General features: G+C 42.0%; 2 protein-coding genes across 7 annotated transcripts in view; one reads left to right on the forward strand and one right to left on the reverse strand.

The window, feature by feature from the left end:
• Window positions 1-25,803, forward strand: part of cacna2d4a (calcium channel, voltage-dependent, alpha 2/delta subunit 4a) — a 34,389-nt gene extending 8,586 nt beyond the window's left edge. The window contains exons 27-38 of the mRNA XM_061269091.1: window positions 20,522-20,583; window positions 22,250-22,264; window positions 22,464-22,508; window positions 22,673-22,735; window positions 22,822-22,892; window positions 22,970-23,045; window positions 23,179-23,231; window positions 23,489-23,544; window positions 23,709-23,829; window positions 24,134-24,254; window positions 24,744-24,821; window positions 24,878-25,803. Of these exons, the coding sequence (XP_061125075.1) occupies window positions 20,522-20,583; window positions 22,250-22,264; window positions 22,464-22,508; window positions 22,673-22,735; window positions 22,822-22,892; window positions 22,970-23,045; window positions 23,179-23,231; window positions 23,489-23,544; window positions 23,709-23,829; window positions 24,134-24,254; window positions 24,744-24,821; window positions 24,878-24,976 (860 nt within the window). The 3' untranslated portion in view covers window positions 24,977-25,803. The remainder of the gene's footprint in view (window positions 1-20,521; window positions 20,584-22,249; window positions 22,265-22,463; window positions 22,509-22,672; window positions 22,736-22,821; window positions 22,893-22,969; window positions 23,046-23,178; window positions 23,232-23,488; window positions 23,545-23,708; window positions 23,830-24,133; window positions 24,255-24,743; window positions 24,822-24,877) is intronic.
• lrtm2a (leucine-rich repeats and transmembrane domains 2a) lies at window positions 328-12,771 on the reverse strand. 6 transcript variants are annotated; one of them, XM_061269096.1, is made up of 8 exons: window positions 12,272-12,771; window positions 12,133-12,194; window positions 8,573-8,729; window positions 4,121-4,341; window positions 3,929-4,054; window positions 3,604-3,692; window positions 3,375-3,532; window positions 328-2,467 (listed from the first exon to the last, which is right to left on the reverse strand). In XM_061269096.1, the coding sequence occupies exons 3-8, from the start codon at window positions 8,631-8,633 to the stop codon at window positions 1,971-1,973; spliced, it is 1,152 nt and encodes a 383-aa protein (XP_061125080.1). In that variant the 5' UTR covers window positions 8,634-8,729; window positions 12,133-12,194; window positions 12,272-12,771; the 3' UTR covers window positions 328-1,970. The 6 variants fall into 6 exon arrangements, with proteins under 6 accessions (XP_061125080.1, XP_061125079.1, XP_061125085.1 ...); XM_061269095.1 differs by having other exon boundaries at window positions 12,133-12,771; XM_061269101.1 differs by having other exon boundaries at window positions 8,579-8,729; window positions 12,133-12,770.
• Window positions 25,804-25,848: the final 45 nt, after the last annotated feature.

A 25,848-nucleotide genomic window follows, 5' to 3' on the forward strand; every position in this document is an offset into this window, starting at 1 on the left:
AGCAAGGTGGAAAACACTCCAAATGATGAGAAAAGATGTGTCAGGAAGATAAATGGACACGAGATAAGCGCGAGAGGAGACGAGAAGGACAGAGTTGATGAGAAAGGAAAAAAGTGTTGGAAGGGATTGAGGCGTAAAGAACAAGATAAGGATTAGTACGCACACAGAGGAGCCGCCATCGCCGCTGATTCCTTCCCTGCTTTGACCCTGTGTGTATGTTTACTTCATTTTATTTGATTACATGATTTGACCCTTTGCTGGAAATAGTGCGTGTGTGCTCAAATTGAGCATAAATAGACACAATGGTGGTTTAGTCACGCCTTGGAATAGAGTGTGATATGTTTTTATTTCCGTCAATGCATATGTACTCGGAAATTCTTCGTTATCGCCATTGCCTAAAACACAATCATCGTCATAACACACACAACACACCACCAAATTCTGGCCAGTATACTTTGGAGGCCCTTCAGTCGTTATGTTGTTAGTAGCAAACTATATTTTATTATTCTGTACACACACACGGGTTATAAGAACAGGATTCAGCTAGCTAAGATACTTAGCTACTAACAGCACGACACCTGCAGGCCGGGAAGTGTAAAGTTCCGACTTTGGCAGACAGAGTTTCGCCTTAGTTTTGAAAAGATTGCCAATATGACATTTACACTATTTTACATGTATGGCGAACTCTTGTCTTTTGTAGGAACTCGACACAGCCCGATAAAATGACGACTAATGAACAAACATTACAGTGATACTCCAAACAAAACATACGAGCGTTATAAGCACAACAAAAAACAAACATTGTGAATTTGGAATATTTTTGGAAGGGTCACAATTCAGGCTGGGACACCATACTGGCTAATTCTAGCTAGCTAGATATAGCTATAGATATAGCTAGCTATATTAGCCTAGCTAGTGCTGGACGATTATAATATGTATCTGCGTCATACACACTTTAATTATAGGTTTCTTTCAGGCCAATTTACGCAAGGAGGGGATTGTTTTTAATAGAGGAATATGCAATGAAAGTTTATTTTCACTCAGCCGGAATGCAAATCAAATTCTCTTTGGCAGTGGCGTGTTCAAATCAGGCTGATGCAAGCCTTCATCGCATATTACGGATAATTATGAGGAAAGAAACCATATGGAAATCTTTCAGGAGGACTTTCCATTTATAGCAACTGGATGGAAAGATGGTTGGAGAGATAAAGGCTTGGGGGAGAGTGTGTGTGTTTCGGAGGGGTGTGTTTGTTTTGATAGCAGCATCTTTTAGTTTAATCCCTTGTTAGCGCTAATCCCTCCGGGTAGGATGGTTTTATAAAAAAAGGCCAGGAAAGGGAAACCATTGCGGGTAACAGATTAGGGCGATAAAGTGCTGGAAAGTTCTGAAGTCTGTCGATGGAGCTTGTCGGGATTATGAGATGCATGGTTTGAGAAATATTAAGAACATTTGAGGCTTCCCTGGATAAACGGCCAACAATATGGACACCTGAGACGGACCAGAAAGAAACTGAAATCTGGTCCTGGTGTTTTGTTCTGAGACATTGCATTACAAGTATTGGCTAACTAGATTACCCCTTCTGTGAGGACTTGTCTGGACTAGGTTTTCGAGTCTTGAAAGAGCAGATATATAGCCCATAGTATTGTCTTGTACGTGAACATTGGTCGGATCATAAGCACACTACAGAGTCCCTGAAAATTACAAGATCTGCTCTTCGATGACTTGATAGATGCACATTAGATGAAACCTTCTTGATCTCTCTGGTGCTAAGTTCAGAAGCCCAACAGCATCAGTAAGTGGGTAGTAGGCGAGATGAAAGGATAAAAAAATAAAGGCGAGGAGGAAGGCTTTGAAAGAAGTAAAGTTGGTGACGTTTGGAGAGTTGAAGGTGGTGATCATTGTTTTCTTTTTCAAACCCGTTCTCCTCTTTGAGCCCTTAGCCTAACGAAACCTCTTGTCCGTGGCTCCCCTACGCCACCGAGGAGATTTGTTTCTCTTCTCGATCGTCCGCGTCCGCCTCGCCGTCTCCCATGAGCGGCTGCCTCTTCTTCAGCTCTCTCTGGTACTTGGCCATCAGCGAGGCGTAGATGCACCCGTACGCGGCCGCCGCCACCATCATGATGCAAACGATCCCGCACACCACCCCAGCGATCACTACCGTGCCGATGGCGCGACGCACGCTCACGGGGCGGTAGCGAGCTCGTACGCAATCTGCCGGGGCCTCTCCACCGCCCCCGGCTCCTCCTCCTGTGTTTGAAGAGGAGTCATCACCGCCAGAAATTGACGGCGCCCCACTGGGGTTAAGAACCCCCCTGCTGCAGGGCGGACCTCCTCGGGATCCGTCACCTCCTCCGTTCTCGTCCTCGAGCTGGAGGCAGTAGTTGAACATTTCTACTGGAACGCCGCGGATGTCTCGCCCCCGCAGGTCTTTGGGTAGCGTGCACTCCATCGCATCCACCTTTCCGCCTGAAGGAGAGAAAATGACAGGGGGACAAGAGGAGGGTCATTAAGGAAATACCTCGTGCCTGTGAAGCCGGTTAATTGAGACTAAGAGGACAAGACAGCAAGCGAAGACAAATGGGGGGTGGTATACCGACACCGGAATGAGTCATACATCACACGCGCGCCCTCGACACTAACTTGGAGATAGACTCAACTGAGGCCTTCCACTGTATAATTCACGAGATGGCATGTCCTGTTTAGCTCTCTCTTGTACGCGGAAGAAAAAACTTCCTTTCATTTCCTTGGCAAGCTGCAAATTTAGGGAACAGGTGTCAAACTCTGGTTCTCGAGGTCTGGTATCCTGCATGTTTTAGATGTTCCCCTCCTCCAACTCACCTCATTCCAATGATCAGTAAGCTCTGCAGGAGCTGGAAAAAGATCCTGATCATTTGAAATGTTTATAGGAGGGCAAACCTCTAATAGATGCGGGATACCGGACCTCCAGGGTATGGTCCGACACGATTGAGTCTAATCCAGGAGGCCATGGACTTGCGGAGATGACACTCTTAGAAAGGACCCTCTTTCTGAAAACATGCCAACAGGGTGAATTTATTGGCACCGGCAATGTGCTCTGTCAATCTCAAGATGTCTCTTTGCCAAACGCTGCAATATGGCCAGACTGAGCCAGAGCAGAGCGGACTGGAGCGAGAATAATGGAGATGTTGCTTCATTAGTGAAGCAGCCGAGGCCTGAGGCACTGAGGTGAATGCAGATTTTCACACATGAGGAGAGACCACGGGATCAGCTGCGCTTCCCTTGATGCATCGACACATAAAATGTGCATCCAGACGGGGATGATTTCCTTGCACCTCATCATTGCCAATCACAAACACCCTGCTCGGAACGGCTATGACATCAATCAGACGCTCACCTCGATATAATAACCACTCCATCCAGTGTTTGAACTCCCGCAGGTTGCAATCACATTCCCAGGGGTTGTGTCCTAGTTCCAGGTGTTGGAGGTGGGCGAGTGGCTCAAATGCTGCCCTCTCCAAGCCGCGAAGTCTGTTGCCAGCCAAGGACAACCATCTACACCGGGAATATTTCGAAATCAATAAACAGGAACTGACAACTGTGTCTTCGCCCGGATGTTTGTTTACCTGAGACCTTGTACCTCATCCAAGAGCCCCAGAGGAATTGATGCCAGGCCATTGAGTGAAAGATCGAGACTCTGGAGACCCCCCAAACCCTGTAAGAACAGCAGGACCAGCAGATTTACTTTGGCAGTCCAGTTTCGGATCAATGATTGTCGCTTCCGGGAATGCCAAATGTCAACGGGTGATTGATGATAGCTTTGTCTGTCCTAAGTAAAGTCATGCTCGGCTATACTGGTAGATTCTGGAAATTAGTGCCTGGGCTGATGCCAAAACTTGGATGGATTTCCTTATATGGTCAATTTGTATGTGTGAGGTGTGTCGTTCATACCTGAAAGAGATCTCTGTCCATTCCTGTGAGAGAGTTGTTGTGCAGGCTCAGTTTGGTCAGATTGCTCATGTCCCTGAATAATCCGGCCGGTAAATTGTCAAGGTAGTTGTTTGAGAGATCCACCTCCTGTAATGTGACGCAACAATGTCAGATGTGCCTTGAAATGACCTCACAACGGTGAACTGCACAAACCTCCAGAGAGGAGAGGTTAGCGAATGCCGACGCTCCCAGCGAGGCTAGCTTGTTGTTAGCCAGCAGGAGCGAGCGACTCCCCGCGGGGAGGAGGTGCACGGGAGGCGGGGTGGAGAGACCTCGGCCCCCGCAGTCCACCAGCAGGCCATCTGAGGAGCATAGACATGGGGGAGGGCAGGAACAAGCTGGTCGGAGTAGCACCACCAGCAGGCAGAGGAAGACTGGAGGGAAGAATCAAGAAAACCCAGAATGTGAGGGCGATACTTTCTGTTTAAGCCTTTTGCCAATGTTTGTGTCTATTTGGGTCCATATGCCTGACGCGTGAATGTCGAGTGCTGACAAAGTGTGATCTCAAGAAAGCGACTCCAGACACAGACGTTGCACTTTTTAAACTGCCCAACAGCAGAATTCGTGAGTAGAATTAGCATTTATTTCTCAGGGGTGCGTGTCATTTGTTCGTACATTATACGGATAAAGTTCTGTATCGTCACACATCTGGAGATACCATCGGTTCCTCGGACACCAGACTCAACCTGACCATGAACTGTGCAGAATGTGAATCCGATTTTCCAAAAATCACTTGACTTCACAAATGAACGACGAGAGATTAACAGTTTTGCTGATATTCTTCCCTCTTAGGAGGATATCTGCAGTAGCTTTGAATTTGCCGTTGCAGGTTAGAACCGTTGCAGGAGATTTAAGATGACAGAGGTATATGAGCGCCGTTATGTAACGGAGAGGCGGAGGAGACGGTTCTGTTTGGGATACACGTCAAATCACGCGCAAATCGTGTCTTCGCGAGGATATTTTTCCACGCCATCCAACTATTCCTCCCTCCCTGGCTTCTTCTCCTCGTGTTGCTCCCTCCCACTCTCCCTCCCCAACTTTCAACATTTATGAGAGGTTTGAGCTGCTCGCATGGAGGAGGAAGAGGAGGAGGTGGTGGTGGTTGTTTTGTCTTATTTTAGCTGCTGCAAATCCTCTGCTTTGCTTATAAAGGGCCTTTCCCGGCATCCTCACTTTAAGCCACGGGTCTTTCAGTCTCTGTCCCCCAATCGTCCATCATGGATACCAAGGAGTCTCGCTGAACCGATATTTGACTTGCTACTTCCTGCTATCCAGTTGTGATGTCAACACAAGAATGTTTGTCCGCATCACCTTGACAACGCAGCTGTCTGACATGTAATATCCCGCGGGTGGGCCCTAGGGGACACCGGACCCGTCGATGATGTCATCCGGTCGGACGTTACCCGAAGGCCGAGCTGTTTTCCGATAAGGAGCTCCACCAGCTGTCTCTTATCTGAAGTCCTTAATTAACTAGCAGTCTGTCTGTCATCATAAATGCCCAGCAACTTGTCAAATGCGCTTTTGATTGGTTCGATTTAACCCTATGGAATGATAATCAAACACCCGAGATTTTAGCTGCATTGACGTTTTTACAAGCCGAAATTTACGGCTGAGCTTCTGGCAACTCGATGTATTCAAACGGAACGTCAAGCGGCAGCCATTTTCATCAATGATGGTTCGCTGATGAAATGTGGTGACATGCAGGAAAATATTTTCACAGCACACTATTTTTCCACTTCATTCTCAAGCTGCTCTGCCTGTGTAATTTGTCAAGGGCTGTCTGATCCGCTCTGTAAACAGAAGCATCATTTATTCAGCATATGGACAACAGCCAGCTAGTGTGTTTGTGTATTTCTTCTATTTTTTTTATTTATTTCTGTTTTAACACCCTTAGCTTGAAAGGTATGAAACACGAAGCGGCACGCGCATGCATATCAGCTGCTCCACCACATTATTTCAACTCTGACAAGGTAACGCCGTGTTGCCGTAGCAACCGAGGTACCGTCAACTGATGCTTAGGACAAGTGAGAAAGGCGCCGTGAGACAAGTTTGCAGCTCACGTCAAGAGCACCACCATTTAACCCGCATCATCTCGTTGCCAGAGCTCTGGAATCATCGCTTACTCACACACGTGTCATAGCATCACACAAATACAAACAACACAGGCTGAACAAGGTGTGGAGGTTTAGGCTGCACTTGCTGACACTGGGATGAGAGGGGGATGGATTAGGATTGCTCTCAAATCCTCTTTTATTAATTATTCCTCTTCTTCCTGACTTTCAAATGGTGCCATGTTGCGTTACATGCCTCTTGACTCTTCAGTCGAGATGAGGCAGTCTTGTTTAGCACACCAAGGAACACTTCATCATAAAAATGGCCGTTTTCGACAATAACTACATTTTATTTTGTCACATCTCAGCCCACTTTAGCTTTTAGCCGGGTGTTGGCTAACTCCTCCCTCAGCTAGCTTCAGATGCTAACTAGCTTTTCAACTGGGTGATATGTGACTGGTAGTTTAAGATGCTAACTAGCCTGATAGCTCAATGATAACTAGCCTGGAGCGTCCTCGGGTAGTTTCAGATGCAAGCTAACTTGCTAGCTGGATGATAGCTTCCTCAGCTAGCTTGAGATGCTAACTGGCTTGTTGATATTGGAACTGGATGATTATCTTTCCCTACTTGAACTTTCGCATTTTCCTAATGTCAGTTTTCACTTAAAACTTTGACTTACCGTTTTTTTCCGTGTATAGTGCGCCCCCATGTATAGTACGCACCCCTAAAAATGGCATGCTGATGCTGGAAAAAAGCTTGTACCCATGTATAATACGCACCCAATTTTTATGATTTTTTTTTTTTTAAAAAAATTATTATTATTATTTTTATTTTTTTTTTAAGTCCCAATGATCGTCACACACGCAGGGAGGCAATGGGTCCCATTTTTATAGTCTTTGGTATGGTCTTAACTAGGCTGGATGTAATTTTTTTTGTTGGCGTTGATTTCTCCGACTGCCCGTAAACGCACCACCGCGCTCCGTGCGCATGGAGCGTGTTTGAAGTGAACAGCAGAGAAGAAAGGAACAAGGCAAAGTGTTGTGAAATAAAATATTACCTGTAATACGGATTTAGGTAGAGAACTGAACTCTCGCTCTTTATATAGCTGACGTGTCTTGCTCATCCGTTCTGCGCATCTGTAATGGCGGCCTCCGTATGATATCCGGTTTGCGTGTGTGCGAGAGCGAGAGAGAGAGCGTGCGAGAGAACGCTCAACCGTAGCGCGCCGCCGACCGCCCAACTGCACCGGGCTGGTCGATTATTGTGACATAGCCGTCGCTGAAATTTAGAAGATATTTTTAAAGTCCTGATGTACTTTCTAAAATTTAAGTGGACCTCAGTGCGCACTGCGCAGGGAGCTTAATTTGGTGCGGTCGCGCAACCGCAGCGCGCCGGGCGCTCACTGTCGCATTGCTTAAAGAGCGCCTTTGTGTTTTAGGATGAACAGCAGAGACGAAAGGAACAAGGCAAAGTGTTGTGAAATAAAATATTACCTGTAATACGCATTTTGTTATTTGCTGATTGAAACTGTTAATTAAACTGTGAATTGAAACTAATAGGAAGAAAACAACTCTCGCTCTTTATATAGCTGACGTGTCTTGCGCATCCGTTCTGTGCATTTTATTTCACAACACTTTGCCTTTCTTCTCTGCTGTTCACTTCAAACACGCTCCATGCGACCGCAATGCTCTCGTATCAGACGCTTGCTCGATCACCTGCTCGTTTGCTGTCCCGTGCGCGCACGAAGCGCGGTGGTGCGTTTACGGGCAGTCGGAGAAATCAACGCCAACAAAAAAAATTACATCCAGCCTAGTTAAGACCATACCAAAGACTATAAAAATGGGACCAATTGCCTCCCTGCGTGTGTGACGATCATTGGGACTTAAAAAAAAAAAAAAAAAAAAAATTATTATTATTATTTTTTTTTTTTTTTGTACCCATGTATAATGCGCACCCCAGATTTTAGGACAATAAATTAGTTAAATTTTGCGCACTATACACGGAAAAAAACGGTACATAAAAAGCATGATCCTAAGAGAGTCAAAAGTAGACAAGCGCCAAACCCACACCCGCCAATAAAGGCTATTGATTTGAGCGAGAGTGAGTTTTGGCAAGGCAATAATCTCAGTGTTACAGTCTTGCCAGCGACTTAATTGCATGGTAGAGGCACTCATCCAAAAAGTGTTTCCTACTTAACACAACACCTTAGCTTTTGTCTCACTAAATTCTTGTAAAAACAGGCTAGCTAAAATCGTCCTACAAATGTTTTGTCATAGAAATAGTGGAGAATGATACCAAAAAAAGAAACAACCTTTCGGCCATTTTCTCCTTGCTGTTTGGCATCTAGAGACTTACACACTGTGGAGTGGCATTTCATGAAAGGATTGCGCTCACGGCCACAGCATATTCAATGCCCTTATCCTTTGTCTATCTGTGTGCGCGTGCAAGTATGCCGAGCATGCTAACATTAGCAGCTGTCAAAACAGACTGTACCACATGTATCATTGGGAGTATAATAGATGGGATCAATCAGAACGAGAACAGAGTTTCTTACACTGACCAAATGCTGACGGGGGCAGGCCGACGCCCCCTGGGGAGTAGCTGTGGGGGGGCATGACGTGCGAGTTCCCCGGTGGCGATGGCAGCGGGAGGCGTCAAGCGGCCATGCTTGCAGCCTCCACAGGGGCGGCGACTGCAAATAGCTCAATCACCTGAAAAAAAAGACATTAACGTCACTTTCAATCATTTCATTGACGAGATGGTGACAAAATATACTTGAACTTAACATGTCTGGTTAGCCAGTTAATAGCCTGCCGCTAACCTGAACTGACAACAGCAAACTCATTCACCGACACCCATGTCATTCACCATACCCGTCTTTTACAGCCAAATCACAGATGATGGTGTCAAACAACCCCCAAGTCATCTGTTCATCTGATTAAGTTATATTTGGAGGCAGCTAAAATATCACTGGGATTCGATTCCCACCATGTTTGTCTGCCACAAAGTGTGAAGTAGATAAACGGGAAATAAAATGAACGAATGGCTAAAATGGACGAAGGATATGACCCAAAACAGTGACTAGAGATTTCGATAGAAGCGCACAAATGTCATTTATTAAAAAAAAAAAGTTATACCCAAGTGATCGAAAATAACTTTCTTGCTACTTGAGTAGCACATGGGAATCGTTTTGGGCGACGTTGGCGCGATGCTACGAGACGGCCCCTTTTCACCAGAGTGTCATCCGAAGCCAATTAGCCGCGTGTGAAATAACGGCACTCATCAGATTAGGCTGTAGTGCAATAATTAGACGTGTTTTTTTCACCCCCTTCTTTCTCTCTCTCGTTCGCTCGGTGGCACGAATTGAGGTCTGCGTGAGGATCCGTGTCGAGTGATTATGGGAATTTGCATTTTAAGTAGCCCAGCCAAATGATCAGATCCACACGGATTCAACGGACGAGGCGGATCCTGATGTGGTTGACAGACGTTATTGTCGACTCCTCCCCTGAATGTGATCTAAAAAGTCACATTAGCCGATATCCTCCTCTGGGAAATCTGACTTTTCGAATCGCTGTATAAATGCAATTACCGAAATGTAAATAACAATACTAACAATTTAACAGATGATCACCTGTATTGATGAACCACAGCAAAGAAATTAAACAATGTCACTAATATCGATCAATCCCAAGGTGGCTATTGATGTTTGGATCAATTCTGTTTCTCATTAAATTGTTGCTATTTAGCATCTTAGCTAGGATGCAATTGAAAAAGCAGAGGTCCCTTAAATGTTTTGGCATCGCATTAAGCTATTCTCAGAAAGATTATTTTTTTTATACACCAAATTGATCTGCAGCCCATGCCGCTCCCACGCACTGCCAGGCCGAGCGGTCGTCATCGAGGCGGGGAATCGAATGACGTCTCATCCCCGACCCCTAACTGGTCTTATGTCCTCTCGTCTTTCCTTGCTACCCCTCTGCACATGCCGTTCATGCCACTTCCTGTCCACTCTTGGATTTATAGCACCATGTGCTGCCTTTATGTGGTTTTCTTAAAAGAAAAAAAAGATTGTGTGGCTTGAAAGAAGCGGTAAATAATGGCCCATCTTTGCCCTCTCTTGCCAAATTGATTACATTTCCAAAGGTACTTCATCTTTTCAGTACAGGCCAACATGACGTGCGTGACTAATCGTTTTATATCGCCAGTGCGGTTTCCGCCCCATTTGCCAGCAAATTATGTTCCGCCTGGTCATCAGGGCATTGGCAGGTGCGACTTTGACTAACAATGGCGCTTGACAGAATTTGTCGGTAAAATATTTTCGGATAAGACCAGCTATGAGGCTTTTTGATTATGCCTGCTTTATTGTAAAAATTGCAATAGAGCTGGACATCCTGCCCGTCACTCATCCTCTCTGTTTTCATGGCTGCTCGTGAACTATTGATAGAATGCTAGGCGCTAAGCTAGCTTGCTAACCAATAAGCTGTTGCTGGCTTGCGCCTCCAAGTCTCTTATTCACAACTACCTAGAGGCAAATAAGATACGATTCTGACAAAGAGAACGTGAAGCTATGCTAATTGCTAAGCTAATGTAAATCTTAGACCAGGGGTGTCAAACTCGTTTTTTTCACGGGCCGCATTGTAGTCATAGTTTCTTTCGGAGGGCCATTATGACTGTCAACCCAAATAAATGTATGAGCTCCTTATATTATATACAGTATACGCTACAAAACAAAACAACAAATAACTCGTTTTCAAATCAGACTTGTAAAAACTGGTCAATTTTTAAAAAAAAGATATTTTTAATAGTGAAAACAATTTGCAATTCTAGTAATGACACGAATTTGATGCACGATTTGTCTTTGCGGGCCACATAAAATGATGTGGCGGGCCGTATCTGGACCCCGGGCCTTCAGTTTGACACCTGTGACTTAGACGAAAGAAGCCCTAAGAAGCAATTAGATACATTTATCTAATCTACATCTACATTTATCTAATCTAATTTATCATGATTAGATTAGCTCCACTTGATTTCAAAAGTGAACCACTACTACTAATTACTTGCTTTTGAAAGCCACAAAGTTAAATCACAAGTTACTTTAACCATTCATTTAACCACACGTCGACAAAGTATATTTTTAACAAGAGCTCCTTCATTGGTGTACTCGTGTGACAAATTAGCGGGTAAATAAATATATCAAAATAAAATAAAGCAACAACTACACTGTATGCAAGGTCAAAAACAAGAAACAAAGAAATAATCTCATTCTAAATTAATTTTATGTTTATTTCAGTCACAATATTGTAAAGAGATATGATTTACACCATAATATACATTTTAGTCCAATTTGTTTTTCTCCCCATGCAACTAAAGCAGAGCTGTGCAGCCAACCGTCGCTAAATCAATTTTTAATGCCTTTTTCTATCCGGGAGACGACACACACACATACATGAACGGATGCCTAAATACATGACGATAAGCTTGACACATGCAGACATGCGCGCGTTGACAAGTGCGCCAAAGATGCACACGTGTCTCAACGCACACATAACGTACACACACATACATGCATGGCGTTGGGATCAGATCACACACACATTGATGGTGACAAAAAGCGAAGGTCAAACTGAACCCAATCTTGATGAATAGAGGTCAAAAGTATGCTATTGCGTCACAGCATATCATAACAAAGTCCCGACGCGTTAGAACAACTTTTTTTGGGGCAAAGTGTAGAATTATTTGTTTTATGGTGATAAATTAAATACTTTATTGCTAGTACGCACCTGCTACTCACATGACATTTGAATTCTTTGCCAGGAAGGTGTTAGGTTTATGACATGAGGATTAAATTAAGAGACTTGTGTGAAGCTCTTGTGAAGGAGGGCGATAAAAAAATCAATAAGAAGTCATCGCATTTAACTTCAGCCGTATTCGATTTTGTTCTTCTCATATTGCAAAATTGCCACCACAATAATAAACAAAACTATTCAATTATTTTTACGTTGCCATGGTAATAATCCCTCAATCACATGCCTTGCAAACTTTATTTAGTTTTTTTAGCAACAGTGTTAAAAGAATATCTTTAAAGACATTATTTATGAACACGCAAAGACTCACCTTCCGACTAAATATTTCAACGCGCACAACGTGTCACTGATCTCCTCTTTCACGCATCCCTCCTTAAAAAAACATCCCTATTATTTTTATTTTGAACAAATCCAAAATGGAAGAAGCTATAAGAAACATAGATCCATACGTTGATAATCCCGATGAGGATAAAAAGAATAATAATCCTTCTTTACGTTTCGAGACAATCCCCTGCTTGTATCAAAAACGCTTGGAGGAGGGAGGGGGGGGGGGGTTGTTGTCTTATATTGTGGAGGCAAGAGCGGATGGAGATGCTTAATCCTCGTCTTCACATCCAATCCTTGTTTGAATGACACGTCCGGTGGCGTCCTCCTTGCTGGCTCGTGAGGATCTGAGGTGTGTGTGAGCTGGAGAAGAGTGAACGGCGTGCTCGCCCGCATGTGTGTGTGTGTGTGTGTGTCACAGACAGAACGAGAAGGTGCTGGCGTCACGCTCGCCCTCCCGTGTGCCGCTATGTTTTTGATTCCTGCGCTCAACACACATTGTGTGTGTGCTGTTTTTCCTCCCTCCGCCCTTCGTCTCCGTATGCCTGTGCAGTCGTGCGTGTGTCAGGAGTGTGTGTGTGTTGTCAAATATAGCAAGTGTACACGCCGCTTCTGTCTGCCCCTCAGCTCTCCCACGGTGGCACAAGAGAGGATGAGTGAGTCAGATGGCTTGGACGTGGAGAAAGAGGGTTGAAACGTAAAGCCAAAGCGGAAGGGGAGACACAAGGAGGGGGGGGGTTGTGGGGAGGTGGGGGGGGACTCATCAGCTGATTCAAGTGAAGATGAGAATCTCCCTCTCGGCCACATGGGCTTTTCTTTTCTTTCTTTTTTCCCCTTGCTCGCGTCTCCCATTATTTTTCTTCTATTGCCTCTGGCAGCTGGCGTAATACTGACTTCTACTGTGTGTGTGTTTGTGTATGTGTGTGTGATGGTGGTGATGGGGGCCGGAGATCGGAACCAACATTTGTTTTGGTACAAAAATCGCCTATTTGGAGCAAAAATGTAAAAAAAAAAAAAATAAAGATTCGGACAATTTATGCTATTTAGTAGTTTGCATGCTTTGTGTGTACATTGTCACGTCTACATGGAAATTGAAATAATTTCTGTCATTTTTTATTTCTTTGGAGTAGATTTAAACACTTCGATCAATCCCAGGTTGCAAATTGTCAGAGGTCCGTCATGTTTTCAAGCATTTTTTTAATTTCATCTAAACAAGACCCAGTGCTGCCATTTGCGGATTATATTTTGGTTTTTTTAACTTTCCCTGAGTTGGCTTATACTCTTCTCCACTCATTTATAATAAAAATTGTTGGCACTCTGAGATTTTAAGGGTTACTATTTGAGGAAATTTGTGTTATCTCATTATGTTATAACCATACCCTTAATTTTTTGATTGCCAATATGGTATTTCCTGCTTCACGGTAGAAAATCAAGGCTGTAAAGGGAAACATCGTATCTCCCGCAGCATATAATCACTTGGCTGCTTCTTTCCCGATTTACACGAGGCACATTTATTATTCCTCTAATGAGCATGAGAATCATTTGGCACTCTCGGCGGTGCTTAAATCCCAGCAAAGGTAAAGAAGACGCGTCCTTAACAGCGCCGCTAGTTTGCTTCGTCTCCCTTCGGATGAGACGGCCAGCAAAGGCGTGAGCGTGCTACCGCAGCCGGTGCGACCTTGAGTAGTTCATCACTGGCTGGCAGCTTCAAGGCGGCGAGCGTTATTAAAGCGCCACCGTAACACACGGCCTTCCCGGAACGAGTGGGGTGACAATCTTTAAAGGGCTGGAGTAATGGCGCGTCGCCTTGGAGCGGGGAAAAGTCAATAATTTCATATCACTTGACTCGCTGTGTGACGGCACACTTGTGATGCACATTAAGTTGCCAGTTTCTGTTGTCATTTTGTTGTTGTTGTTGTTGTGATACGCAAGAAATCAACTAATATTGTCGTTCCGATGTGACTTATAACAAAAAAAAAAAATTTTTTTAGAAAGGATAGTGGAAATAATGTGTTTGCAGAAGTGTGCACACCCTCTTATAACTGGGACAAACCGGTCGGTAAAGAGTCTGCACAACCTTGTTCAAATACCTAATTTTTGGAAATTTAAAAAAATGAGGAGAGAAATGACTTCATGTAAAACAAATATTTTCAAAACAAACTGAGATAATGGGGTTGCACAAGTGTACACACCCTATTATAAGTGAGGATGTTTGAACTAACCAGTCATGCAAAAAAAAAACTTAAAAAAAAAAAAAAAACTGAGATGGTGTGGTTGCACAAGTGTGCACACCCTATTAAATAATAACATTTACATATTCTCTTAAGTTTTTATTGCCAAGTGGTCTAAATTCCCTCAATCATGTTGAAAACTTGAGTTAGAGCTGAAGAAAACCAACCTGAAGTAATATTTTCCCCATAGATAAAGACAAAATCAGTCAAAGCAAAGAATTTAGAAGTCACAATATTTTATCAGGAGGCAATTTCACACTCATACTTTAAGATTACATAATTTTATCCTGGTTTCTATTTGCAACCATCCGCCCGAGCAGTTTCCAGCGCCAACGCCTCATAAAAACACCACATTGGTCATCGGGCCAGCACACACATAAACAAACAAGCGGAACATGAAGTGTGGGCGTTGGCACCAATGTCATCGGTCAAGCGTGTATTCTTGGAAAATCTCCGTCTATTTTAACCGCGGCGAAATAGGATGTGTTGTATTCCATTGTGTGCCCTCCGCTAGGCTACTTTGCCAACACGCCGCCCCCTCCGCCCAACATCCATCCTTTCAAAATTGGATCGGATTTTCACCCGCTCGCTATTATCCACTCGGCATCTGGGCCGAGGACTATTGAGATCGCTTTACTTTGTCACGCCGACGTGACTGCGGCACCCAATCACCCGCAGGTGTCACAAGCCGTGACTATACGGCTCTTTGAGCCACCCTCTATTTATAGGCCGCTGTCTCACTGACCTTATCTAATCGAAGAGGTCAATGCCAAAGTCTTTATTTTGGAAAGCATATCGCTTGTAATTTGCCTCAAAGCTTCTATTGGGGAAAAACAACCTACCATTCCGTCATTTTGGGAAGTAGATAAATACTAAAAGCCATTGATTCAGTAATCAATTAATGCCCCCAGACCTTTAAGAAATGACCCAATTATGTTTTGTTGGAGGCACGTTTGGGTTACCGTATTTCTCAAATTATAAGGCGGATCGAAATATATGACGAGTCTCAGTAAACAGGTGTATTTTTGGAAATTTCCATATATAAGGTCCATCGGGTTATAAGGGAGCACAAGGTGATAAGGCACACCAGGTTTTAATAATAATAATAATTTATACATTTTATTTATAAGGCGCCTTTCAAGGCACTCAAGGTCGCCGTACACACATAAAATAGCATACACAATTAAAAGAAATGAGTATAAAAGCAAAGAAACATCGTTAACACATTATAAGTTGCATTACGGCACATTGCAGGAAAAGTAATTAAATCAATAAATTTTGAATCAAATTTAATTCAATAATTTACCTGGACACTTAAATATGAAATGTGCTCTTGATGTTTGAGATTTTAAATGAGCCTTATAGTCCGAAAAAGATGGGTTGCCTGAGGGATAAAACGATAAAACATAAACGAAAATAACGGCAGGCGAAGATGATAAACGTTAGATGAATTCCATAAATATCGGCACCTGGCAAGCTCAACCGACAGCCTCTGGGCGTTTTGTCCGATATTTTGTTGCCTGATTAAGACGACAAGGGGAAAGATTTCTAACACCGGATGAGAACACGAGGTGAGCTTGATTAATTTGGCCTTCCGCGGGGAAGAAGTGGGATGCGTCCATATTTCCTGGCTGCTTTTATTTGTCTGGCAAGGAGGAGGCATACACAGAAGGTGCCAAAGGAAGATTTGCATAGCCTGGATGAGACATTATCGTCATGCATATGGACAAAAGTATTGGGACGACAATGATTTTTGGAAAGACTTTGAAAGGTCTTCCCTCCATCTCCTTTTTTTTACGATCATCTGTGAAGTCGGCCTCACGCTGATAAGTCACTTTTATGGGGCTTGGGTCAATATGGACGTCGCAGGTTTCGCTTTGAATCAATGAATTCATGACACGGAACAGGTTTTTCTCAATTCTACCGAAACAAAAAATCAAAGCATCTCTCGATATAATGCACTGCAGTTCTACAAAAGGATAACACATAATAAAAATACAATCATATTTCCGGGCCATGTAAAAAAAAGGTTTGGTGCACTCAATATTTCATTCAATTTGAGAAAAATTGACTAAATAGTTTTATGTTCAGAACTGTTGTCCCTTGAATTATCCCCTAAACTTAAAAATATAAGAAAAAACAACTCAGCAAATTTGCTTGCTTTGCCATAAATGTCATTAATAGTTATTTTAAGCCCCACAAATCAAAGTCTTTTTTTTTTTTTAGTGCAGTGAAATAAGAAATGCTTCCCTGATTAAGTTTTTAAATTTTGTAACCCTCATTTTATACGGCTTAGTCTGTCAGCTAGCGTGATGATCTACGATGCTTACTGCACTATTTTTTTTGGGGGGGGGGGGAGGGTGGCGTTGAACATATTGTGACCCTGATGATGATGGAAAAAAAAAACATTCTGGTTTAAGATTCTCCCTCAGCCACACGAGCTGTCACTGCCGGATGAATTAAGCGGCGGAGTCTACTGGATTATCATGTATTTCAAATGCACAAAATCCCTCTTTCACTCTACCACTCAGAGACTTTCATTAATTTGGTCACAGTTGATCTGCTGCGAAAAAAGCTGCGTGTTCGTCATAAGGCAGGGAGGGATTTCCTTTAGCGTGACGGCGGGCGGCCTTTAGCCGGCTGCTCGTGACAAAATGGAGTTGGAGAAGGGGTCAGTGAGGGAGCAACGACAGCACGGAATAAAAACAATGCATCACCCTGAGAGGGGTTTGAAAGTCGGAGTATTGGTTTGCCACAACTGCTTCCAGTGGTCGGTGTGGGTTGCCTGGCAACATCAGTTTATTGAACAAGTCAGCCAAGGCTGTGCTTGAACAACGTGACTATTTTTGGGAACACGTCTTGGTTGCAGGTTTTCGTTGATGAGGAATCTTGACTATATCTTATACACATAAAATAATTCCAAACATAGGCGCATTCTTAGCAAGGCTGTCACTACTGAATATTTCTATAATTGATTATTCTACCGATGATGCCGATTAATCGAATAATTTGATGAAATTTTATTTTACATGAAAGTGTATTACAAAAGTATTTTTTACGCATTCACCAATATTTTTATAATCGATTAATTTACCGATTATGACGATTGATAGAATAAATTGATAACATTAAATTAAAAACTCACCAGCCTTTTTGAAAATGATTCACCTATTGCTGGAATAAACACAAAAGATAATCAGTGTTTTCACAAATGACTATAAAAAATAATAATTGCTGTTGAGAGGTTGACCTTAGAAAATTTGGCCAATTCTAAGTTATGTCTCTAAAAGATTACTTGATTCTTAAAATAGTTGTCGATTAAACTGATCGATTACTCCTCGATTAACCGATTAATTTTGACAGCACTTAAAAGGGTGTGCACACTAACGCAACTGCATCATTTTAGTTTTTTTTTCTTACTTTCTCTCCCCAAAAATATTAAAACGATAAAAATGTGGAGCCTGAATTGTCATATATCCTGTGCTAATTTTCCTTTGCTCCTTTTAACCAAAGTCTGTGAAGCAAAAGTGTGTTATTGAGTACAGCATTAAGCAAGACTGTCTGGTGTGAAATATACATAAATTAAGTGAGAGCATGTTCACTCACAGTTCCCACCTCAAGTCGCATCTATTGAACACACAAACATGTGACATGTGAAAGAAACACGCACACGCCGCTAGCTCTATTATGAATAGCCACGCTCGGCTTGAAATGAAAAGGGCTTTCCAGCTCATAACGTTATTAAAAATCAATTAATCTGCCTTCGCGCTTTGCCGTTCTTCACTTCCTGTCCGCCGCCTGTGTCATCTGACCTAGTTATATCAATTAATCTTCTGCTTTGATTACACCGTCGCAGACCTCTCTGTGTGACTTTCATTAGCTATGCCTCGCACGTCTTGTTGACATTATTTTCACACTGCTTGGAAGAATAAGCACGATGTCCATGTGGCATGTTTGCAAAATCAAGGTTATGTGCAAAATTGGTCAAAAATAACCCAAATTATATATCTTGCGCTAAGTTTGCTATTAGCTATAGCTAATTAGCTAACACAGAGTAATGCAGTTATTTATCCACAGTGCAAATAACTGTTTTTATTTTTTATTTTTTTTTGCCCAACAGTTTAACTATTTTAAGGCAGTAGGAAAACAACCCATTATGTTTTATGTGTCTGAAGAAGCTCTCTCTGAAATAGAAGCACCAACGTGTGTCTTTCCGTTTTTAGCCTCCACTCCGGGGAACCATCAACACGGCCTGCGCTCAGTCATTTTAGCACACGCTGACCATCCACGCCTTACACAATAACACACGCTCACACATTGACACGTCGGTAAGCTTAATGGGGGGAAAGTGTGCGAAGGCACGAAAGGTTTTTTTTTTTCGCAGATTGGATAAATAGTGCGGATAGAATGGATCCTCTTACACATGGCCTGGCTGTTTTTTTTCATGGCCACCTGACACCTCGCCATTTAGTGGTGTGAACTCATCTGGCAGCACAGTTAGAAAGGATCTTTGACGTCTAATGCCGTCAATGGCGGTGAATGAGGTAATGTTCAACAGGGACAGACAAGTAAGGAAAATTAGAAGAACTAAAGTCGCAATATTCCTGAAATAAACAAAACAAATCTCCTTTCCCTTCCTGCATCTAATCACAGTAATGAGCAATTAACTCCATCATTCCTTATTTATTCCTCTTCACTAGTTCATTTCCTGTTGCAAGTTCGCCGCCCCTTGATTGACAGCTTGCAATGATTACAAATCACCCCGCTCGTTGCCACACATCCTTGTTTACACTGCGCGGTGTTGCATTGTTTTGTTAATTTAAGAAGATTACGATTGCTTCATTTTTTTTCATATTATTTGATTACGTTTTCTGGCATAAAATACAAGGAGGAATCTGATTTAAAAAAAAAACTCTTATTGGTATATGTGTTGATACTGTACGTCGGTAAACATAAAAAAGCCCCGATATGACATCACCGATACATTAGTTATTATATAATTTGTAAACTATTAGCAATACCCCTAATGGCTTCCATAGTGATGAGTAAAACACACTTGAACTAGTGATTTTTTTTTTTTTTTTGGTCATTGGATGAGAATAGCAAAGGCTTCCCCCAGAGTACTTGAGCAAAGCATGCTGGGATGAAGAAGAGGGGAGAAAAGTGCTGAGTCTATGATGCTAATATGAAGTGTCATCCTCCCTCGCACTCCTGTGTGTGTGTATGTGTATGTGTGTGTGTGTGTGTGTGTGCGTGGGTGTATACAGAATGTGTGCATATGTTGCTCAGAGAATTTATTAGTTTTTTTTTTTATTCACCGGAATGCCGTTTGAGATTAAAAAGCACACCTAAGTCGTGAATCCGCCACCTCACATTCACACGTGTATCAAAACACACACTGGCTTTTGATGAAGTGTTGGAGGTCGCGGCATCTAAGAATAGCAGCACAGTGCTACTGTTGTTAAAAGGGCAATTATTATGCGAATGCAATCAAGAGGCTTCAAGTTCAACCTCAAGCTGTTAACTGCCTCTCCTAGTCGAAGTTAACTGGAAAACCAAAAAAAACTGTAAATTAACTGAAAAAAATAAACAAAAAAAATGAACTGTTAAGTGTAAAAAAATGTAAAAAAAAAAACATCTTGTGGATTTAACCAAACACCGAATTACCACGAACTGAATGCTAACATACAATGCAAATCCTCCTCGGTGGGCTAACAAAACTAGCATCTGTTTTGCAGTAGTACTAAACCTTTAAACAAAAAATGTGATTTTAATATAAATTGGAGAAACACAAACTGAACATAATCACTGGTATATATTCTTTATCCTCTGCAAAAACCAACTACTATTAATGGAATAAATGTCTTTTTTTGTGTTTCATCATTAAATCTGTGTATAGACATGTATTATACTGCCTCCTGGAGGCCAAAAAGTGCAGATCACAAGAAGGTTCAATCGTTTCAATTATGAAATCAAGATGTTTAATTATATTATGACTGTCATAAGAAACTACCGTGCTATTTTCTTATTACAAAATGTTACTGGAACGGATTATTGGGTTTTCCATTCATTTCAATGGCGAAAGATGATTTGGTGGAAGAAAGTCTATCTTGAGAATGACAATCTTGTCTTTCTGTTTTACAGCCATTGGTGTCCAGATGACTCTGGAAGTGATGGAATCCAGATTTTGGGCCATCGCATCACAGGTTTATATCAACAACAACAAAAAATTAACATCATGCCATGCTTGGAATAATAATGACTCTCAGAACATGGCTGCTGTCTTATTCACAGCGTGTGACCAAAAGCCTCTCTTAAGCTCTCTCTTAATGGGAAATTAAATGTAGTAGATCCTAAACACTAAATTAGCACTTGTTTCACCACCCAACCGGCAATAAAAGAGTGTTTAGGCTGCTTGTGAAAGACTGATACAAGGTGTCATTCCACACCTCTAAGGCAGCATTTTTTTTATGTGGCAGGTGTTGGACAGCTCCACCACCTCGACTCCCCCATAGTGGCAAAGATAGCGATTAAAAAAAAAAAAAGCCAGTGGCCGGCCGTTAAATAATGGAAGGCAAAAGCAACCAGCAAAGTGTGTGTACGTGTGACACTCCCTTGTGGGGACTTTAGTAGATGCGTCTATAAGTAGTTCTGTCCCGCGTGGATGAGCGACATATGGAGAGCCATCATCGCTAAAGTGTCCAAATTCATCATCGAGGAGCTTGTTAGTGTGATTTTCCGAAGCAATTCTGCCTCGCGTATGAATAATTTACCGTTATGTCTCGCGGCATATTCGCAAATAAACTCCAGATTCCAAAGAAGTAAAAATCCCCTCTGTCTTACGTAATGTGGTTGTCACTCGTGTTTTTTTTTTTTTTTGTCACTCACAGCATGATCCAGTAGTGCGTGTTTTCTTACTTACACATATTTACAGATTTATTTACTAATTTGCTAATGTAATATTTTCAATTACCGTTTTTTTCCATGTATAATGCGCAAAATTTAACAAATTTATTGTCCTAAAATCTGGGGTGCGCATTATACATGGGTACAAAAAAAAAAAGATCTTTTTTATTTATTTTTTTTATCCGGAGATGATATAGAGGCCGCCATTACAGATGCGCTTTCTTCTCTGGTGTTCACTTCAAACACGCTCCATACGAACACAATGCTCTCGTATCAGACGCTTGCTCGATCACCTGCTCGTTTGCTGTCACAATGTACCCTACACAAATCTGAAACATTTCTTTGCTATCGAGTTTGCTAGCGCATGCGCAGTGATACTGACCGGCAGAATAGCATCCGGTTGTTCCCAAAGATGATCTTTTTTCTGAAATAATTTTACATTTACGGACTTAAGTAGGAGTTAAAATTTGGGTGCGTATTATACATGGGTACAGGCTTTTTTCCAGCATCGACATGCCATATTTAGGGTGCGTATTATACATGGGGGCGCATTATACATGAAAAAAACGGTAATTTAAAAATATATATAAATAATTTATTTTAATTGTAATTTTAATTTACTGTAACCTTTTGAATTAATTTGGAAAAAATCAAATTAACTCAGTAATTAATTTTAATTGTTTTCACATTGGATTGGTTAGGTGTACCTAATGTTGTGGGCGGTATTTGTTGTTTATATTTCTTAGTTGTCTTTATTTCCTATTAGCCAAAACAGGTGGGTGGAAAAATAACTCAAATAAAAATAGAATTAGGGTCAAAAAGGGACAGACACAATTATTTGGGTTGTATAAGACACAAAACAACCCCAAAATAATTCTGTGTTGTATTTCATAACATCTGCCTCGCTTCTATTGTCATTATCAATTAAGTGATGTTTATTTCTCTTCTCTGTTTGTGTCTTCGCAGCCAAACGACACTGATGTAAGTGATTTTATCACTCCTATTGTACCGGCGAACCTAATTTTAACATCTTCTGCACCTCCTGAGCGCCGTCAAATCCTCCTTACACACTTCAAACGGAAAAGAGGCCCCGGAGTGAAGACTTGTGTTTTGCGCCTCACCTTTGACTGTTACGAAACAATTTCAGCATTTTTTTTTCTGTCGTTCATTTGCCCCGCAGTGCTCCAACGTGGAAGGAATTTGTCCTCTTCGTTGCGACAGCTTTGTGAGTGCCCCCCACTTACCTCCTCCGTCGTCTCAGAAAGATCTCAAGCTCCCGTGACATGACAGTGGGATGTCGAACGAGCTTATTTCTCTGTTGTGTATAATTTGAGCTCATTACGCCGATCGCAATTGCCTTTTCTATCTCGTCTCTGTCTCCCGCGGCAGGATATGGAGTGCTACGTGATTGACAATAATGGCTTTGTCCTCATTTCCAAACAACCCGCTGACGTCAGTTCACTCACGCAAGAGTAATATTACGCTGAGGTGTGAGTTTTGGAAAATCGTAATACCGCCTTTTGTGTCTTTGACGACAGGCCGGGACATTCTTCGGCGAGGTGGACGGCGCGGTTATGTCCACGTTGATCCGAATGGGCATGTTCAAGAGGTAAGGTCAATTCCAAGATGGTGGCCAACCAAATTCTGATTTTTTATTATATTACTTCCACTTTTCTATTTCCTCAGGGTTTCTCTGTTTGACTACCAGGCGATGTGTAAAATGAACACTCACTCCGTCAGCAGGGCCCGGCCACTTCTTAATGTGTGTATTTACATCATCTAGTATTAGATTAGCACATTCACTACCATTGACGGATAAAGACGTCAAAGATTTTTTTCACAGAGCTGGCAGTGATTAATTCAATTTATCTTTTTTTTTTTTTTCCCCCTTCTAGTCGTTCTACGCTTTGGCATCCGCTCTCAAGTGGTTCCTTTCCAACTTCTTACTGTAAGTGTTGCTACTAGCAATTGGCAAGCAAGCGTATTCCCAAGTCGATCAACGGATTGTCTTTTATTTGTAGTCAATTCATCATTGCATATTATCATGGATGTAAAGCACTGTGGCCAATAAAGTGCTCTCCTGCTGACAGAACTTTGGGTCAGGGCCCAGTTTGAAGAAAATTGAAAGCAATCTGCCAGAGAGACTGTAATGATGGAGTTGCTAATTGATTCCCCCCCACTTGCCTTTTTTCTCTACTTCACAAGGTTTCTCCTTGAGTTTAACGTTTGTGGATTCTGGCACACGGAGCACTTTGCAGATGGTAAGTTCACACAAGGGCAGAGATTTTTTTTTTTTTTATAAAACACCAATATGGAACTTTCATGATACAACACACAAACATTGTAAATATAGCTCAGCCTGACCGAGGCTGTAAAATCCAAACACTCCCTTAGGATGAGGCAACTTTTCTTAATTCTCCTGCAGCGTCTGCTCACAAGAAAAAGGGGGACCTGCTGCAGCCGTGTGATACAGAGTACCCCAGTTTTGTCTACGAGCCGTCAGTCAAAGAGACCAACAGTATCATCAAGTGCGGACGCTGCCAGAAGTAAGAATAATCCATTCTTCATGCTTCTGCCTGTATTTATATAACCGCAAGGATGGAAATAAGTGGGCAGAAACAGGATTAAATGAGGGTGCATTAGATTATACAAATCACATGGTGAGTGGTGAAGAAAGTATTTTAAAAAAAAAAAGGTAAATAGAACAGGGGTGTCAAAACAAGGGGAGAAGTTGAAGAGGTGAAGAATGGAGTGTGGTGAGCGCCCTCTTGAGGACAGCTGTGGTATGACAATAACATTCCTGTTTGCTGCTGGATATTCATATTGTATCAACAAACATGTGTGCTACAGGATGTTTGTGGTGCAGCAGATCCCGCAGAGCAACCTGCTGATGTTAGTTGTCCAGGCCGACTGCGACTGCTCCAGACAATACTCGCCCATTACTATGGAGCCCAAAGAAGTCAAATATATCCTCGAGTTAAAAAATAACTGAAATGTGCTTGGTAGTAGAATGAGCTAGGTGGTTGAAATTGACTCTCAAAATTTAATTTTACTGTCAAATCAAAGACACTTACTACAATATAGCTTGAAATCTGCTAGCTTAATGCTAATTGATAATAAACTGGCTAACAAATGACATCTATGTGGCGGTGTTATAATGCTTTAAGCATTCCGATACTCAGACATTTTTAACCGCTGATAAAAAAGCAAGTACCGTAATTTTTGGACTATAAGTCGCACCGGAGTATAAATCGCACCAGCCATAAAATGCCCAAAAAAGTGAAAAAAAACCATATATGTATGTAAGTTGCTCCTGAGTATAAGTCGCCCCCCCACCCAAACTTTTTACAAAGTTGAGTTCTGTATTTTCTTGATCAAAAAATACATTACAAATATTTTTGGCTCTCATTGCAAGTTTTCATGGATTAGCTATGTATCCTTGACATCCACTGAACATAACTCCTCAGTGAAATGCGACCGGATGCGTTCCCAGAAGATCCGCAGACGTCCCGAGTCGTGCCACGCTTACCACCCTCAGGTAAAAGACATATCTTGTGGATGTTCAAGGTCATAATGAGCCAATTTCCCTTTCAGGAGAATGCAAACGACTGCGGAGGAGCGTCCGCAGTATCCCTCTCTACCTTGCTCTTCCTCGTTTGTCCATCCATCGCCTCATTCCTCTACCAATGGTGACCCCGATTTTCCCACGAGTGGATTTCTTTTTTTTATATAAAGCGCAACTATTTTTGTTGGTCCTGACAAACCAAAGAACTGTTCCCTTCCTTGGTGAGAGTGCTGAAAATTGGCAGGTGTTGCCATGGATACCACTCCATTAGTTTTCTTCTCTTTCACTACCTTGTATCTCCAAATGAAAGGAGGGGGGGACTAAACAGAAGCAGGTGGTTGCCGTGACTCACACGGATGAATTATGAATCACATGAGTGAATGTAATGGAGCCCGTAGGGAAGTAATGAATTTCTGATTTAGCTTCACGACGATTTGGCGATGGTCATGCAAATCACATCACGTAGCATAGGAAGGGCTTCAAAATACAAAGGTCTAACTTATCATATCTGCCTGGTTAGGTTCATACATTAAATTAATACCCTTTAACTATTTCAAAATGTATAATTTAAGGTTGAGTCCTGGTTAGCACGTCATTTCATTTAAACAAGTAAAAAACAATATATTTACATACATTGCTGCCTCCTGTATATTGGTGTAAATCTGTCATCATATTTTTGTACGCTACTAGTGTTTAGCTTTTCTAAAAGCATGTGTTTATGAGAAATTGTCGGATTGACTACCTATTAAATGTATTCATTGTGTGTGTTTTTGTGTATTTGCAACGGTCGTCCAGAAAACATGAATTTATCCAATTTTTCCGTCTTAATTCACATTAACCCTCATTGCACGTTTGTGAAGAAAGTCACATGTTTTAAAGTGTCTATTATGTTTTTGTACTGCTTTTGCATTGTGTTTATATTTAGTCTCTGCTGTAAAATAATAAAAACAGTGAATTAGCGATCCTTTGTTGCAATTTCTATAACGGCCACAAAAGGCGC

The sequence above is a fragment of the Syngnathus typhle genome, linkage group LG21 (genome assembly GCF_033458585.1).
Source record: "Syngnathus typhle isolate RoL2023-S1 ecotype Sweden linkage group LG21, RoL_Styp_1.0, whole genome shotgun sequence".
NCBI classification, from domain to species: domain Eukaryota; kingdom Metazoa; phylum Chordata; class Actinopteri; order Syngnathiformes; family Syngnathidae; genus Syngnathus; species Syngnathus typhle.

What these genes read in the sequence shown, in the direction of transcription:
- lrtm2a (XM_061269096.1), bottom strand. Translation starts at nt 8,633, where the DNA reads ATGCCCCCCCACAGCTACTCCCCAGGGGGCGTCGGCCTGCCCCCGTCA. An exon ending in CCCGTCAGCATTTGGTCAGT is followed by an intron (nt 4,342 to 8,572) that starts GTAAGAAACTCT and finishes TCTTCCCTCCAG; the next exon opens with TCTTCCTCTGCCTGCTGGTG. An exon ending in CTAACCTCTCCTCTCTGGAG is followed by an intron (nt 4,055 to 4,120) that starts GTTTGTGCAGTT and finishes GTCACATTACAG; the next exon opens with GAGGTGGATCTCTCAAACAA.